Genomic DNA, 18,802 nt, shown 5'->3' on the forward strand with positions numbered 1-18,802 from the left:
CGCTGCAGGAGCCAAGCTCCGGCGCCGCGGCCCCTTCCTCCCCGCCGGGGGCAGGGCGCCTCCGACTCGCGGCTGCCGAGCCCCGGAACAACGAGGCGCCGGCTTCTTTAAGGGAGATACCACCGCGCCAGCGGGGCAGGGGACGGCGTCTTCCTAGATGATCGCACCCAGCCCCGCGCCGCCGCCGCCGCTGCCTCCTCGGCAACTGCACCGCCTGCAAACATGGCTCAGTGACTCTGACAAAAGGTGCAGCCTCCCTCCAGGCGGGGCGGGCGCCAGGCCTCCCAGCTCGGGCTGCGCCTCCACGCGGGTCCGCGAAAGAGGCCCGCTTACCGCAGGCATCCCAGGCCCGCGCGGAGGAAGATGCACCAGGCGTTCCACCCCAGCGACCCCGCACACCTGCTCGCAGCTCGGTAAGTCGGAAATGGGGGCGGAGCGGGGGAGGGGAGGCGCACCAGGCGCGCGCACCGCCCCCGGCCCGGACCTGCTGCGGGGGACCACTCCGGGGCCGCGGGCCGTGGACGCCCGCTGCGGCTGGAAGGCGACCAAGCCCTGGGCGTGGAGTGGGCTTCCCCGATCCCAGCCACCCCTGCGGGGAGGGGCACGAGTGGTGCGTCCCGGAGCGCGCACCCCTTCCGCGACTCCCGGCTCGGGAAAGCCACGGGAGCCGAGAGCAGGCCAGCGGAGCGCCGGGCACGCGCCCAGTAGGACCGGCGCTTGGTGTCCCGCTCACGCTACGGAGAGCCGGAGGGGGGCGGGGTCTCGCGGCGTAAGGGGGTGTGTCCGCGCGCACCACGGGGGCGCGCGCTGGCCTCTGACTGGAGGCCGCGGCGGCGGAGGCGCGAGTTGCCTGATAATGGCGGCCTGCACAGCCCGTGAGAGGGAGAAGCGGCGGCGGCTAACCTGAGGTAAATCTGGCCCCTCGGCGTGGCAGAGAGGCTTTGCTGCAGAGCCGAGGGCCCTGCACGTGCCTCCCGCCCCAGGAGGCCTGTCACAGAGCTGTCAGCGGAGGCATCCCGGGGAAGGCCCCGCGCGCCTCAGGCCTCCGGCCCCAGCAGCGGCCTCCTCTTCTGCCCGTGGCCGCCTCCCCAGGCCCCAGGCCTCAGTCGCTGGCCCCGAGGAGTCGGGCAGCTGCAGGACTGGCTCCTCGGGGTGAAGGGCCCCGGCAGGATCCCCTCCGGGTTTCATCTGGAAGTAGCCGGGGAGGGGGAGGGCCTGATTCTTGGCCAATGAGCGGGGCCCTGAGCCGCCGCGTCGGGCAACACCTCTGCCTAGGACTGGCCCTTCCCGGGCGCCAGCAGGTGTACGGCCTGGCCGGCCCGAGACCGAGCGCTGGGTGCGCCCGGCAGGCGCGGGGGCCCGGGGGATGACGTCCCAAGTCCCCGAGGTTCGCGCGGGATGCATCACCGTGCTGTGTTTTGACCCAGGATCTCAAGGATTGCATAAACACCCTCCCTCCCCCTTATTCAGGGGCTCTCTCGTATGGGGATATGGGACAGCTTCAAAGGCACGAGCCACTTTGAGATGGATAGGAGTTGGCGATCCACGGAGAACAGGAATGTCCACTGTGTAGCTGGTGCAGAGGATTCTGTGGCAGGAAATCAGACCCTAGGAAATACTGCAGGAATTTGAAGAGTGGGTGTCCAGTTAAGAGGAAGTGGGACTAAGAAGCAATCTCAGAAGCTTTCATTTTCTTTATTAAATCTATCCTATGGACTTAAAGTAGCCGGTCCCAATTTCACAGGCTCTAGGGTCGGTAGCTTTTTGTTCCCCTAAACTGTACAATATAAAAATTGTTCAATCTCAGGTTACTTTTCTTGCCCATGCTGGCGTTGTACAAATGAGAATTTGTTCCTGAAGCTCTTCAGAATCTTGACATTCTTCGGAATGGGGAGGCACACTAGACTTTCTTGATTCAACACGTGAGCGTTTCCGTGTAGGGCCTTTGCTCCTGCCTTTAAATGATTTATCACATTGAATTCCAAAGAACTCCCTCAGAGAACCCCTTAATATGCAGGACAGTTTTCATTGGCAAAAATGACCTAGATCTAAATAACTATTGCTAAAACAACAACAAAATTTAACCGTATTCTAAGTAACTTAATCTTTAAAGAAACATTTTTCTCCACAAACTGTATTTTCATTTATTTTGCAAGAAATAAGGAAATAACAAACAAAATTAAAATAAGAACATATACAATTTGACCATTTACTTTTAAATAATAAAAACAACTGCACATTTTCACTTCTATATGTGATCTTGTTCACTTTCAGTCCCTAAGCATAAGCCAGGTTTTTGTATTTCTAACTGTGAGGGTTGGTTTTTGGTTTTGCCATTTTTATGACCTTTTATGTGTGTGTGTCAGTTTTCAGGAGAAGCTGGAGTTCTGTTTGTTTTTTCACAATCAGTAAATAAATACTGAATTTTTTGGTTTATTTTTAGCAGTGATGTTTTGAAGCAGTACATGTAAGAGGCAGTATAGTGTAGTGGTTAAAACGAAGGCTGTCAGAGCCAGATGGCCTGGTTTCAAATCTCAGGTCCACCAGTTACTAGCTGTTTGACCTTGGGCATGTTGCTTAAACTCTGTGCTTTAGTTTCCTCATCTATAAAGTGATCATAATAGTATCTACCTCATAATGCTGTTGTGAGGATTAAATGAACTTAATATTATAAACTGCTTGGAACAGTTCCTGATACATGGTAAGTACTACATTAGTGTTACCTGGTTTAGTATTATTAAGATATTTAGATTTGCCTAATGTATAGCAAATATCGTTCAAGCACTGCAAACAGTGAGACAGATGACAACTAAATCGTGCATAAGAAGAAATGCAAGCCAGTAGGCAGACTTAATTTCAACAGAGCACTTTGTTGATTTTTCCAGAAACCTTGACCTTGAAGATGGTGAGTAGCCAGCCAAAGTACGATCTAATACGGGAGGTAGGCCGAGGTAGTTACGGTGTTGTATATGAAGCAGTCATCAGAAAGACCTCTGCACGGGTGGCAGTGAAGAAAATTCGATGCCATGCACCTGAAAATGTTGAACTAGCCCTGCGTGAGTTCTGGGCACTAAGCAGTATCAAGAGCCAACATCCAAATGTGATTCACTTGGAGGAATGTATCCTACAGAAGGATGGGATGGTGCAAAAGATGTCCCACGGCTCTAATTCTTCCCTTTATTTACAGGTATGTGTGGTTGAATGGGAAATAGAAATGATTTGAAAGTAGCATTGGTCAGCAATAAGAGGAATGAAAGAGTCAGACAAACTTCTACTTTTAAATGCAGGTGTTTATATAGTTAGGAGTAGATAAGGGTCTACCAAGAACTGAGTAGACGTTTGCTTTAAAACAAGGTTTTATTTAAACCTGTGATGCAAATACCTAAAAATAACATATGCCACCTGTTATGCCATGATACTTGCCAATCTGCATAGGAATGGGGCAACATAGGAACTAGAGAAGTGATCGAGACTAGATTCTAATTAGTTCACTTATTTGAAATCAGTTTTTTTTTGGAACTAAATACAGAAGAGAAGGAAAAACTGTACAACCAGTAGTAGTACCCATAGGTAATTGGGCATTTCTTTATATATCACTGGCTTGAACATAAGCCTCTGCTGTTTTAGAAGGTTATTTAATGTCTTAACCATGCAATTCCATTGAATTTTCATGGAGTATATGGCGTAGCGCCTGAATGTTATTAACAGTGCTGATAGCTAACATTTGGGTTCCTACTCATTCCATGCTCTGTGCTCAGAGCAATTCTATGAGGAAAGTACTATTATTACCATCATTACAAATGAAGAAACTGAGGCTTAGAATAGATAATGAATTTATCCAGAATCACATAGTAAGTGGCAGAATTGGGAGCTAAACGTAGGAGTATCCAGCAGCTAAAACTTGTGCTCTTTTAACCTCTAGATTACTGTTTTGCCTCCAAATTACTCTTCTGTAGACCTGGGGAAAGCATTAATATAGGAAAACAAAATCTTTTTTTTTTTTTTTTTTTAAGATTGCCTTCTGCCATAGGTCAAAATCTCTAGTAGCTCTACACTTGATGAAGAGAAAAGATACTTAAGACATAGCTAGTTAAAGGCCAGAGCAAAATTTCTTAAGTCCAGTTATTCCTGGAATAGGAAACAACTTGCCATGAGTGTGTCTAAATTCAGAATTTACCATCAGGGTACAAAAGTCTGTTTTAAAACAACAAAAGCTTTTGGACTAGGAGCAACAAAGAAAACAAACGCATTATTCTGTGTAATTAGAAACTTGCAAGTTTCATTGTATGGTAAACAAATATCAGTCTTAAGAACCTAATTTATACTGCAAGTTTAGCATGCTATGCCCTGAAGTTTTCTCTCTTAAGATAAGGGATATAAAACACAACTGTTTAGCCTCTGTTTGTTTTATTGTATTTTTTTCTAAAAGTGCTTATTATGTATGTTGCAATGATAGAAAATATCAGAAACATTCTTACCACATTCCCTCCTAAAAGTGGATAGAACCTTACTGGACTTAGCATTGAATTTTGGAGACTAAAGTGCGTAATCAGACTACAAGTGCAAAGACATTTAAACATATGATGTTTTTGCAAGTACTGATGGTATCCTTGAGTCTAGATCAAGCAACTGTTATAGTAACTAGGCATTAACCAGCTAATCTTTCAAGGCTTTAAGATGTAAAGTACTTCCAGACTTGATTCAGTGATTTTTTTTTTTAGTCTAAAGTACCTTCTTGTTTAGTAATTTATTTCATCTTTTTAAAGCCTAATAGACCTGTGTTTGACTTGTGGCACTTTTTGATAGCTGTATGACCTTGGATATGTAACCCACCTTTTCCCAGCAACTGTATCTTCATATGTAAGGAATAATAATGTCTACCTTCCATGGGAGTTGTCAAAATTAGAGGTGATGTAGATACAATACTTGGCACATAGGAGGTATTCAGTAATAAGCAGCTCTATTAAAATTGTCTTTTCTATGGATTTATTTCATTAACCAGACATTCATCAACGCATTAGCAAGTGCCTACTCTAAATTTACACTAGTAAAGACAACCAATATTTACATGTAGTAAAGACAAACAAATCTATAGTGGGACCACAGAGTCTCTATACATGGTCTTACCATTCTGTACATAAATTTTTTTTTCTCCATGTTTTTCTAGATATCTTCCTTGTTCTCATTTGGAATCATTCAGTCAGTTCCTGATAGCTGAAAACCTCACCTAGAAGAAATGTAAAACAAATAACAGAGGATACATCTTATGCATAGGAACTTAGTGGCCAATATGTATACTTGTGATGAGTGTCATGAATGAAAAGTACAAGATGATATAGGCACATAGAGTAGGGAACCTGACATAATCCTGGGGTTCAGGAATTAAGAACTGTTTCAACTGAAACTTGCAGGGTGAATAGGAGTTAGCCAGGTGAGTGACTGAGAAAACTTCCCAGGCAGAAATAACTGTACATACAAATGTCTAGAAGCAAAAAGCATGAAGCGTTCTAAAAATTGAAAGAAAATACTAAGACTGCAGTATACAGGGAGAGTTGTTTTAGATGAGGCTAGAAAGATCAGCCAGGGTCAGAGCACACAGGATCCCATAGCCCATGTTAAAGAGCTTAGACTATATCCTAAGAGAACAGGGAAGCTGTTAAAGGACTTCAGGCAAGAGAACCAATGGCTAACATCCTCTACACGTGACAGTAAGCAGACTGGGATCTGTATTTCTGTAGCTCTCAACCAGGGACCGTCAGACTATAGCCCTCAGCCTGTTTTTGTATGGCCTGGATACTAAAAATAGTTTTTACATTTTTTAAGAGTTGTTTTAAAAAAAAGAAGAAGAAAGAAAGAAAAGGAAGAAGAATATGGAACAGAGACCTTATGTGGTTTGTCAAGCCTAAAATATCTACTATCTGGCTTTACTCTAAACCATTATTTGAATTCTGGAAGTCTGCATTGCTCAAAGCTATTTAGGAAGTTTGCTTTTGAGAATGAAGACAGAAGAAGAGAAGAAATGAAGGAAGAGTGATGGTGCTCATCTTTAATCTCAGCATATTTAGTAACAGTGCACCTGGTAAATAATTGTATGATCTGGACCTTTCTGTTCTTTCATTTTCTGTCTCAGTGGCAAACACATGGAACAAGGAAAATGTATGCAAAGAAGACATCTGCAGACCATTGCAATTATGGCTGTTTGCCATTGGGGGAGATGGCATGGAGAGGCGTTCTTTGCCTCTGCCCACCAAAAAGACAAAAGGAAATACTAGTAGATTTAAACATAAAATTAGCGGTTCACTCAATCTTCAGCAACTCCTCACCTTCCCTACTGAGTTTCTATTCAACCCATGGGCCTGAAAAGGACACCATAGGACAAATGCTTTCAAAGCGCTGTATTTTAGAATGATAGTTCATGTTCAGTGAAGTAATTAATCTTGAATTTCAGGTAGTAGGAGAGTTATAATTAGATAATGATATAAGTAAAACAGTGGTTTATTCTAGATTTTCACCTTGTATCAAACAAATATACAAACTCAGATTTGAATTTTTATATCAAAATGCATGTATGATTTTTATAAATTGGTTTTTAGAAGCCATCTATTGTTAGAGATAGCCAACATATTTGCATTCTGCTTGTAGAAGTTTATGAAGTAATGATGTCTTTAGTTTTATCAGTGACTACAGGAGCACTTTATTTCTGTAACAACTGGTTGTTCCTTCATAATTTTCTCTCAGTTTCACAGATTATGTTGATAGTGTAAGTGCAATACGCAATAAGTAGATTTCAGGCAGTTTCATGGAATAGAATTTCCTAATTTGATGTTTATTCCCCAGCTGGCAAATCTACCTGCTGAAACTTTGATCTTTTCAGGAAGCTATTAACTAGACGGTTAGAGTTCATCTCCATTGACACATGTAGAAAATGTATAGCCAGTTGGATACTTTTCAGAATAAAGCTATTTTTAAATAAGTTTTTACCTCTTGACTTGGAGATTTGGTGTGTATTTGTTAGGGACAAAGTGACAGTTTGAAGTACTAAAGTTTAAAATAAAATGCACATATGAAAGCACTGACCAAATAAAATATTCATGGAATTTCCACTTAACATTGGAGACTAACTTAATCAGTAACTCTTTCTCTATAGCTGAATTGTATAAACTGTGCAGATGATTGTAATCTTTTTTTATTTCTTATAGCTTGTAGAGACTTCACTAAAGGGAGAAATTGCCTTTGATCCCAGAAGCGCCTATTACTTGTGGTTTGTGATGGACTTTTGTGACGGAGGAGATATGAATGAGTATCTGTTGTCCAGGAAACCCAATCGTAAGACTAACACCAGCTTCATGCTTCAGCTGAGCAGTGCCCTGGCTTTCTTGCATAAAAACCAGATCATCCATCGAGATCTAAAGCCTGATAACATCCTGATTTCTCAAAGCCGGTTGGATACCAGTGACTTGGAACCCACACTGAAAGTGGCTGATTTTGGTCTAAGTAAAGTTTGTTCCGCATTTGGGCAGAATCCAGAAGAACCTGTCAGTGTAAACAAGTGTTTCCTTTCCACAGCGTGTGGAACAGATTTCTACATGGCTCCTGAAGTGTGGGAGGGACATTACACAGCAAAAGCTGACATCTTTGCTCTGGGGATTATCATCTGGGCAATGCTGGAAAGGATCACATTCATAGACACAGAGACAAAGAAGGAACTCTTGGGGAGTTATGTAAAACAAGGAACTGAGATTGTGCCTGTTGGGGAGGCACTTCTGGAAAATCCCAAAATGGAACTTCTCATTCCTGTGAAGAAAAAGTCTATGAATGGGCGAATGAAACAACTGATTAAGGAAATGCTGGCTGCAAACCCTCAGGATCGTCCAGATGCTTTTGAACTAGAACTCAGATTAGTACAAATTGCATTTAAAGATAGCAGCTGGGAAACGTGACACATATATTATTTGCAAATATCTTGGATAATATGCTGCTTCTGTTTTAACAGTGATGCAACATAATGTGGCTGAAAAAGAATATAAAAAGCTAAACTCCACCTTTTAAGGGTTTAGATTTTATTGTGGGATTTTTTTTCCTCATTTTTCTTAAGTCCAAGCTGGCCATTTTGTTAATATGTTTTAAGTATGTATTACCAATGTGAGTGTAAATTTTTTTAAATGATCATTGGTAGAAGTTTGGCAGGAAAATTTTCTAAGAGCCAAGAAAAGAAGAAAGTCCAGTTTTCTGGAAATATGTCTCTAAGTATTTTAGACATTCCTTGTCAGTATTAGGAATTTCCATGGAAGAAGAGGTTTGCATGCTGGTAATGCAACCTTTGAAGCTTTGTAAAGGAAACATAAATGTATATATTTATGTATATGTAAGTATGTGAATGTGTGCATTTTGCATTCCATATGAAAAAAATGCCACTTCTGTTTAAATTATTTGATGTAGGTTTGGGTTTTTGAGATTTGCTGGTGAAATCAGTGATGAAAAATAAAAGAACCTTCCCTCATCTCCTACCCTGTCCCTCCCTCTAATGAAACCATTCTAAGTTTTTTATTTTTATAATATTATACAGCTTTTTTTTTTTAAGGCATCATTTTAGAGAGTCTAAAATTATCTGATTAAACGTAAGTGAAATTAAGTGATCCAAAGCTGCTGAAGTATGTTTGAGCTCTCCAGCGCCCTAAAGCTGCAGGAGTTGAATTAGCCATGCGATCATGTGGTACAGGTTGGCAAGGACATTGATGATTCAGTCATACCTTCTTTAGATAACCACGCATTCAATTAACTAATTAAACCACTGCATTGGGACATGTCTGCACTTGAGCATCTGCAATCTGATACAGATCTGAACACAGGATTCTTCTGTATCTGAAAACTTTGCTGTATATGAACTATAGTAATTGATATATTAATTTTTTATTTCAAGACTTTGTCTAAGCCTCAGCATCAAGTCGAAGAAACCAAATGAGCTGTACCCTCACGTTGCCTGCCCTAATATGGTCTCTCGTTTAATCACTGGAATTTCTTTCATTTTGGCACTAATGCTGTTTTCTCTTGTCTAATTTGACACAGTAATGGTAGTGATATGGTTGTATTCAATGTTGATCACCTTTTTCTAAAGTGGGAAATGATACACAGTTCGGCAAATGGGTAAAATACTGTGGCATAAGTTATATCTTTCAAATAGAGAGGTTATCAGTTTTATACAATCACTTGGTATGGTCTGTGTCAAGAACCAACCATTATTCTTCTTGAAGTCAGTTTGATTTTAACCCCATATGGTTGTCTCCAATTTTTTTTCCTGTAAATGCAGATAGTTCAAATGTAAGGGAAGAAAGTTTTCCTAAAACAGAACATTAACAACCTTTAAGGTTGTTAATACTTTAAGACCATTGTATATAGATTAATCTTTATAAAGCACTAGAATCTTTGGTCAAAAGTTTAAAAAAAAATTTAAAAAGGTATTAGAATATTGAAATCATTGATAATTCAGTCTCCTCAGTTTTTTGAACTTCCACAACTTTTGGAATATTCCTATCGTAATTTTTTCCTTATTTAAAATGTGTTCGGGGGACTATAAAAGGTGAAAAAGCACAAAAAATTGGAGTACATAAAATTTCTGAACTATGCATTACTTGGTATGAAGTTTGAATTTTAAACTGAAAGGTTTTATTAAAAATAAAACCTTTTAAGTGATAAAAGTCATATACTTTTAACATTACTCTCAAGCTAATAAATATAAGAATTCTTTTGGAAATTAGAGGTGGAAATACACTGGAACTTCATGATAATTAACCCTCTGGATAGCCAAATTAGTATAACACAGATCTGGCCAAGGGGATTGAGTTACTGGAAGTAAAAATACATTATAATGTCTAATCAATAACATGGCACTTCAGCAAGAGATTCATGATGACTTAGGTGATGGTATGCCAATGCTTCATTTGCTCTTCAGATATCTACATGTCATGGTTTTGGACCCGTCTCATTTAAAATAGTTAACAATTATAATTTATTTTGAAAAATATTCTATGTTACCTATGAAGTGGAATTATTTCTTTCAGTAAGGATGTAAGGTGATCAGGAAGTTTCTTCTGAAATTTTCTCAAGTCCTTGTATTCTAAAATAACCCATGATACCAAGAAAAATTATAGTAAATTCTTTGTCTTTACTTGTTCTTTCAGTCAGGAGGTATTTATTAAGTACCTACTGTGTGCTCAGCACTAAAGATCAGTTGATAACGTAACAATTAAAAAAAATGGTATATAGCCATGAGCCTTTTCCAGCCAGGAGTAAGAAATAAAAGATGATTAGTGAAGCTGGGAAATTCCTGGATATTGCTAGGGGAAAAATGAAAGCAAGAATTTGTGCACAGTGCCTTGCGCATAATAGGTACTCAATAAACAATTATTCCTCATAGAGTCTCTTGCCATGGTTTATAGTGTTTTATGAAATTTGTCTTAATCGAAAAAAGACCAAATATTTCAAATAAGCTTATAGGCAGCTGTGGCCAGTTAAAAGAATGGGGTTGTACAGTTAGTTCCTAGAATGTTATTTTGCACTAGTTGTCACTTAGAAAGATGGGGTTCCTGTAGATTTTTGGTGCTAAGGGATACTTTGTCATTATGATGAAGTAAATGTTAAGTGTCAGATAAATAGCACACTGAATAGTTCTTTCTGCTGGTCTGTTTTTTCCTCTTTGATGTTGTTGTTTTTAACTGTAAAATGTTTATCAATCAAACTATTGTAGCAGCTACAGATAATTCACCAGCATGACAAAATGGTCAAAAAATAAGTCATCAGCACTTCAAAAATGAAAGTAACTTTTGAAATTTTCTTTTAAAATTGTCAAATATATTTTATGAAGAATTTATAAAAGGGGGAAATAATTGTAATTTATTGTTCATGACTTTTTTTTTTTAATAAAGTGAATTTCAACAAAAAAAAACCTGGAAATGCTACATTGCTGCTTTGGTGGCTCTGTGAGTAGTTCTGTAATGCTTTACTTCATAGACATAAAATAGAGCATATAAAATTTGAAACAATGTCTTTTTCAGCCTTATCTATTAAATGAAAACTATAATAGAAGCTATTGCTGAGGAAAAGATGATTGAATTATAGGAGTTTCAGCATTTCAAGTTCTCTAAAATTTTAATGCTTGCTGTATTAGAAGAACTTGTATTGCCTGAAATAAATGATTTTCTTTCATTTTTCTTTCTATCTCATTAAGCTGAGGATGCATCCCAGACTCGGAATGAAGTGTAGTAAAAGTACTAAGAGGATGCAATTTTTCAGTCTTTAACTTGAGACCATGGTTTCTTTTCTATAAAAAAGTCATCTGAGCCAATTTTTTCTCTTCTTTTATAGGTTTTATTATGTATGTCTTCTCCAGAATAAACAAAGTACTGAGGATGCAGTGTACTTAGTGGTCCAATGGAATAGCAGAGGGAAAATGAGAGACAGAAAACTTTAACTCTACATGTGATCTAATGATGAGTAGGAAAGTAGGTGTCAGAATTGTGGCTGCTTCTGACTCTGCCACCTCCTGGTACAGCCTTTGCAGACAGGTAAATTTTGCTTTATATTTAGAGGGTTTTGTTTTGTTTTGTTTTTGAATCTTGAAGCTATAAATACTTGTATTTACTAGCCTTTTCCTTTGCAGTTTACAAAGCGTTTTCACATAGTTTTTACATATCTTTTCAGTGAGTTTTACTTAAAATAGGGGCTGATTTCTTGATGAAGAAATTAATAGCAACTTAACACCAGTTAATGAGGTAAAGGTTTTACCTTAACACAGGGTTTTAGTGCCTAATCTCTGACTCCAGTTGGAGTTTACTCTGACAAAGCTTTATCTTTCTCACTGAAGTAATGACCCTAGGTTGTTCTGGTCTTTTCTTTAAATTCAAATGTTGCTCTCTTGGTCGACCAATCATAGATGTCCTCTCAAAGTGCAGTGTAATGATAGACAGTTGGTTCTGATTAGATAATAACTCCCACTTGAGAAACCTACCAGCCACACCTCTTGGAAGCCACACCTCTTGAGGGCAAGTGCCTCTTTTTTTTTTTTTTTTTATGGATCAAGTGCCTCTTTTAAAGGCAGCACTTTCCCTTTTGAAGTTGTTATTGGTTAGAAGGGAATTGTTTTTTAAAAAAAAAAAAATTGCCTGAGCTTGGGACTTCACTCTTTCATTTCCAGTTCAGCCCTGGTATTTCAAGCTTGGCTTGTTCTGAGCAGAGGTTAGGCAACATAATGTTACCGAAGGCATTGTGGTCTCGCTGCAGAAGCACAGGCAGGTAGCAGGTCTCATATTGAATACTAGCTTTCACAAATACCTACATAATTAATGTGTGGCCCTGGGCAAGTCACTTCATTCTGAGCCTCAGTTCCCATATGTGTAAAATGGAGGTGATAATATTTACATTTCAGGGTTTTTGTCAGAGTCAGAGATAATACACATAAAGTGCCTGGCACATTAAATTCTCAACTGGTAGCCATTGCTGTTACTGTGTTCTGATTTTGATGATACGTTGAATGAATGAGTAGATTCCCCATGAACCAGTCTTCAGTTGTAGCTTTTATTCTTGTCCCTTTGGGGAGAATCTGATGAAGGCTCTACATCCTCTCCTCGGGAAAATGTTTGCCTATAATTTCAGGAGATTTATAGATGCCCACATTGACCCCAAGTTAAGGGACCCTGAGCTATAGGCTCGACTGAGTACCTCTGTGCTATAGCTCCTGGGCTGAAAGTGGGCCATATGTGAGGAGACTTCTAGGGTACTTGTACCACTTTGTTTCTTGACCTGAGTGCTGGTTAGATGGGGTGTGTTTACTTTGTGAAAATTCATCAAGCTGGACTTATAAGTTTTACACTTTTCTCTAGTGATTTATACTAAAGTAAAAATGTTATTTAAACAAATATGCATTGGGGCTGGAAACTATTGTGCCAGCTGTTGTCAGAGACAGAGAGGGAAAGGACACAGACTTGGAAATCAGACACTACCTTTCTGTTACTAGCTATGTGACTTGCATGAATTCCCTAACCTCTCAAATCTATAGCTTCCCACATGTATAAAATAGAGATAATACCTGACTCAGAGAATTGCAAAGATGAAATGAGATGCTGCATGTAGAAAGGCACGGCACAATCAACAAATGATTGCTTCCCATTCTCTTTGGAGGACTCGGAATGACTCTGAGCTGCTTTTACTGCTAATTTACACCCCTGATAGAGAGCAAGTTTTGTTTGTTTGTTTTTTATTTAATTTAGCTTATATTTTTACAATATTTGAAAAATATCTTATATTCCATGACTATAATGTCCTGTCCTGCCTGACTCTTTGCCTTATACCCTTCACAGGTATAGTTCTTAACAATCTCCTTAGCCCAGTTTTCTTTCCTCTCTTTGATGATAACATGATTTCTGTCTCTCAGACATAGAGAACCATGCCTAGAAATTTGGAGGGTACTCATAGTACGAAATCCTAGAATGTCATGCCATTTCTCCTAGCTTTGCATATAAGGCAAGTAGAATGTGAGTTAACCTGCATGATTTGAGAGGTGACAGTAGAAGCACGGCTGCAAGGGGGCCAGAGAAAAGCATGGCAATTGTGGCTAAAACTCCAATAACAAGAATAGAATTAGACTACAGTGGTTCCCAACTCCGGCCATACATTAGAATTTTAACCTAGGGAGATTGAAAAAAAACCAGACTAGTAACTTCTGCTTCTTGCCATTAGGGAGTGACAGGGCCTAGATTTCTCTGCCTGCCTTATACAGCTAAAACGTCAGCCATTGGACAACTGGCAGTGCAGGACAGTGATCCCTGGGAGAAGGAAATCAAGTGAGGAGCACTGTGATTGCCCCAGCTTGCTTCCTGTAGAGAATCCTCAGGCTGCCATACAGGGGAGGAGCATCTAAACCAAGTCCAGCAATCTCGCTGAGTTGAGGAGACAGCATTCAGAGTTCAGGGAGGCCAGGTCAACTAGAATTCACAGGAGAGAGAGAGCTGAACAAAGAGAGAACTCCAGACATTTGCGGAGAGCTTTTTCAAGACATTGGCTGAGCACTGATGAGTATATGCTTGTGAGGAAACTACCTGAGAGCAGGAAAGACTGTCTGAAAGGATCAGGCAGAACAACCCTCCCAGCTCACACAGGATCAAGGATAATTGCTGTTCCCACCAGCCAGAATGGAGAGATCTCCTAATACATCACAGAAGTACATCCATCAGGAGTGAGGCCAAATTAGTCCTAGGCTAAAGGGTATTCTGGATCTGTCTAACAAAGCTTAAAAGTAAGTCTTGAAAGAATACATTTTTTTCCCTAAGAAACTTCATGTGCCAGGACAAAGCTCAAAATTACTTAAAGGAGTACAAAAACTTCCAGTCCTCAATAATGTAAAATTCACAATGTCTGCCGTACAATTTAAAAGTATTAGGCATGCAAAGAAAGCAGGAAGATAACAACCCACGTTGAAGAGAACAACCAGTGGAAACAGACCTCAGAAATAACACAGATAAAGTAGTATACAAAGATGTTAAATATACTTCATATGTATATTTGAAGGCAGAGGGAAGCATGAGCATGGTAAGGAGAGAAGGTATGGAATATATATATTCCAAAATGAAATTTGAGAAATGAAAAATATAATTACTGAGGTGAAAAATACACAGAAATTAGACACTACAGAAGATTAGCAACCTTGAAGGCAATTCAATATAAGCTATACAAAATGAAACAGAGAGAAAAGAAGACTGAAAGAAAAAAAAAATGAGCACAGGGCTTCCCTGGTGGCACAGTGGTTGAGAATCTGCCTGCCAATGCAGGGGACACGGGTTCGAGCCCCGGTCTGGGAAGATCCCACATGCCGTGGAGCAACTAGGCCCGTGAGCCACAATTACTGAGCCTGCCCGTCTGGAGCCTGTGCTCCGCAACAAGAGAGACCGCGATAATGAGAGGCCCGCGCACCGCGATGAAGAGTGGTCCCCACTTGCCGCAACTAGAGAAAGCCCTCGCACAGAAACGAAGACCCAACACAGCCATAAATAAATAAATTAATTAATTTTTAAAAAAAAAGAGCACAGCATTAGTGAGCTGTGAGACATCAAGTGGCCCATGTATAACTAGGGTCCCAGAAGAAGAGACAAGAGTTGGAGAAAATATTTGAAGTAATAATGGTCAAAATTTTTTCCTAAATTTGATGAAAATTAGAAACTCAGAGATCCAGGAATCTCAATAAGCCCAAGAACAAGAAAACTATACCAAGATATATCAATTACTTAAAATCAATGGTAAAAGAAAATCTTAAATGGAGCCAGAGGAAAAACATACCTTACATACAGAAGAAAAAAACAATTTGATGACAAATTTGTTGGAAATAATGCAGACCAGAAGACAGTGGGATGACATCTTCTAAATACTTAGAGAAAAAAAAATCTAGGATTTTACACCCAGAAAAAAAATACCTTTCAAAAAATGAAGGTTAAAAAAAAGACTTTTTTCCAAAGTACGGAAGCTGGAAGAACTCATCACCAGTAGACCAACACTATAAGAAATATTAAAAGAAGGCTTTCAGGGACTTCCCTGGTGGCACAGTGGTTAAGACTCCGTGCTCCCAATGCAGGGGACCCGGGTTCAATCCCTGGTCAGGGAACTAAATCCCACATGCCACAGCTAAGGAGCCCGCATGCTGCAACTAAGAAGCCTGTGAGCTGCAACTAAGGAGCCTGCCTGCTGCAACTAAGACTTGGTGCAACCAAATAAAAATGAATAAATATTAAAAAATAAAAAAATAAAATAAATAAAAGAAGGCTTTCAGGGAGAAGGAAATGATAGCAGATGGATCTGGGCCTATACAAAGGAATGAAGAGCAACAGAAATGGTAAATATGTGTGAAAATATAAAATACTTTTCATTAAAAATCTCTTTAAAAGAGGAAAAATAACAACAATGTATTGTGGGATTTATAATATATGTAGAATTAAATGTAGGACAACAATGACACAAAGGCCAGGAGAGGGGTAAAGGAAGTACACTGTCATTATGTTCTTAAACTATATGTGAAGTGGTATAATATTATTTGAAATAGACTGTAATAAGTTAAAGGTATATACTATAAACCTTAAAACAATTACCAAAAGCAAAACAAAACAAAAAACCAAAGAGATATAGCTAATAAGCCAATAAAGGAGGTAAAATGGAATCATCAAAACTACTCACTGCAAAAGAAGGCAGAAAAAGAGGTAAAGGGAACAAAGAACAGATGAGACAAATAGCAACATGGTAGATTTAACTATGTGATTTACACTGAAGGCTTTGGAACACATCACGTCAGTTCCAACCTCCAGAGGAACTGGAGACTGAAGGAATTGAACTGAACCTCTGGGAGGGGCTGGAGACTAAAGGTCAGCCATTCAGGCACTGTGTGACAGAGCCCCATTCAAACTCTGGGGCCCAAAGGCTCAGATGAGCTTCTCTGGTTGGCAGTACTCTATGAGTATTGTCACATTTTAACACCGGGAGAGTAACATGTTGAGGATGATAGAAGCTTCGCTTTTGGAACCTTCCCAGACTATGCCCTTGTGTATCTCTGCCTTTGCTTGCAGTTCTAGTGGGTCTGGTTCTCATGTGTATCCTTTTGCTATAATAAAACTGCAGTCGAAGTATAACACTTTTCTGAGTTCTGTGTGTCCTTCCAGCAAATTATTGAACCTAGGGGTGGTTCTGGGAACTCCTGAATTTGTAGTTAGCACCTGGGAAGTGAGGGTGACCCTGGGAATCTCAGAAGTTGCTTTTGGTGAGGTCAGTCCTATGGGGAGTATGCCCTCAGTCTGTGCAGTATGCCCAAACTCCCTTATAACTATTCAGCAATAAAAAGGAACAAATGCATCTTTAATGATATTGTAAAAGCAGCCAGCCCCCCTCCCCCAAAAGTACATACTGTATGGCTACATTTCACGTTAATAAAATCTAGAACAAATATAATAGAAAGCAGCTCAGTGGTTGCCTGGGGATGAAGTGGGGTAGGTGGTAGGAGCATGGACCACAGAGGTGCATAAGGAGGAAACTTTGGGGGATAATGGGTATGTTTGTGGGTTTCATTTATATATCAGAATTTGCCAAACTATATACTTAAATGTATATACTTAAATGTATTTTATTTTGCATCAATAAAGTCGTTTAAATTTTTAAAAAACTGATGCCTAGGGTCCATCTCATATTAATTAAGTGAGAATTTCAGTAGGTAGAGCCCTCACACTAATATTTTTAAAATATTAGTGAGCCTAATGTGAAAATAGGATTAAATGTTGCAACTGAAAGAGCATTGGTCAGACTTTGGGATAGGTAGATAAGGTCAAAGCATAGTCTTTCAGATTCACTTACCTTCTACCAACCAGCAGCACAGGCCCCATTTCAGCACCCCACCCCTGTCTTCACCCTCAGGTTCCTTCTACCTCATGTTAGAACTTAACTATGTTTCTGAGAAACAGAAGAGATAAATGATTATCAGGTATTTTGCTCTAGGGGAGGGCTTCTTAAGCAGGAATCCAACAGAGGACTCCAGGATTGTCAGCAGACTCCCTAGAATTGTAAGCAAAATCTTATGTATACATGCATTTTTCCATGGAGATGTTCCATAAATTTTAGCAGATTCTTAAAGAGGTCCAAAAGACTAAGAACCACTATTCTAGTCACATAAGGAGAACTCTGGGTGCAGGGTAAATGGGGTGGATATTAAAAGGAAAAGAATGAACACCAAAGGGTTTGGAAAACTGAGTCAGAGACTAGCCAAATGCAGCCTGGAGTCGCCTGGTTGTCTCCTAAGAGGCAGCCATTCTTATGTAGGTCTGTGTGTCAGAATACAACTACTTGTATCTGCAGGGGCTCTGGTCCTTTTCCAGCTGGCTCACAAACTAACCAGCCTGCTCCAGAGGCTTGACTTAGGCCCTGCCTTTTCCATTTTAGCAGACAGGATTCCTGAAGCTGATGAGAGATCTGGTGGGCCCTCAGGCCCTCCGCTCTAATCATATCAATACCAGTGGCTGGAGGAGGACACTTGGTACTTCCAGTCCTGCCCAAAGGAATGTCAGTACGTGTGGGCTACAGTGGGCTGTGGAGAAGAATTATTCTTTAAGGTTGCTCACCTCCCTGTCTTTCAACACTTTGAGCCATTTCATTGCCCTTGAGACTTGAAAAGCAAAGCACCTGGGGACTTCCCTGGTGGCGCAGTGGGTAAGACTCTGAGCTCCCAATGCAGGGGGGCCGGGTTCAATCCCTGGCCAGGGAACTAGATCCCACATGCATGCCGCAACTAAGAGTTCGCATGCCACAACTAAGGAGCCCATCTACCACAACTAAGACCTGGCTCAACCAAATAAATAAATATTCCAAAAAAAAAAAAAAAAAAAGCAAAGCACTTGTCTCCCTACTGGGACAAGTGAAGCTATAGGCCTCCAGGCTCCAGGACAGAAAGCTCTATTGCCCCCTTGAAATGGCAAAAGGAAAATTGCCTCTTGAGGAAATTAGCCCTACTGTGTGCTGGGCACTTTGTTAGATACTTTAAAAAACTATTTTATTTACAGAAATCCTCTCTCAGTTTACAGATGAGATGTAGGAAACTAATAGTGACACACTATATAAGAAAGAATAGTAATAACCCCTAAAAATGTATCAAGCAGTTATAATGTGCCAGGCACTGCTTTAAGTGCTTCACATGCATTGACTCATATGATCCCCGCAACCCTGCAACATAAGTACTATTCTTTACCATTTTACAGGTAAAGAAACAGAGACACAAAGAGGGTAGATC

The 18,802-nt window shown here is 40.3% G+C and overlaps 1 protein-coding gene and 2 long non-coding RNA genes across 4 annotated transcripts in view; 1 reads left to right on the top strand and 2 right to left on the bottom strand.

Moving 5' to 3' along the window:
• The window catches only part of LOC103003115 (uncharacterized), a 30,298-nt gene extending 29,113 nt beyond the window's left edge, over window positions 1-1,185 (bottom strand). The window contains exon 1 of the long non-coding RNA XR_450667.2: window positions 904-1,185. This is a non-coding gene — a long non-coding RNA (uncharacterized LOC103003115). The remainder of the gene's footprint in view (window positions 1-903) is intronic.
• On the top strand, window positions 1-10,948 carry PDIK1L (PDLIM1 interacting kinase 1 like). Of its 2 annotated transcripts, none has more exons than XM_007178672.2 (3): window positions 1-413; window positions 2,886-3,187; window positions 7,200-10,948. In XM_007178672.2, the coding sequence occupies exons 1-3, from the start codon at window positions 158-160 to the stop codon at window positions 7,938-7,940; spliced, it is 1,299 nt and encodes a 432-aa protein (XP_007178734.1). In that variant the 5' UTR covers window positions 1-157; the 3' UTR covers window positions 7,941-10,948. The 2 variants fall into 2 exon arrangements, with proteins under 2 accessions (XP_007178734.1, XP_007178735.1); XM_007178673.2 differs by lacking the exon at window positions 1-413 and adding an exon at window positions 818-908 and having other exon boundaries at window positions 7,200-10,947.
• LOC103003769 (uncharacterized) overlaps window positions 5,152-18,802 on the bottom strand; it is a 24,942-nt gene continuing 11,291 nt past the window's right edge. The window contains exon 3 of the long non-coding RNA XR_450668.2: window positions 5,152-5,227. This is a non-coding gene — a long non-coding RNA (uncharacterized LOC103003769). The remainder of the gene's footprint in view (window positions 5,228-18,802) is intronic.

The sequence above is a fragment of the Balaenoptera acutorostrata genome, chromosome 1 (assembly GCF_949987535.1).
Source record: "Balaenoptera acutorostrata chromosome 1, mBalAcu1.1, whole genome shotgun sequence".
NCBI lineage: Eukaryota > Metazoa > Chordata > Mammalia > Artiodactyla > Balaenopteridae > Balaenoptera > Balaenoptera acutorostrata.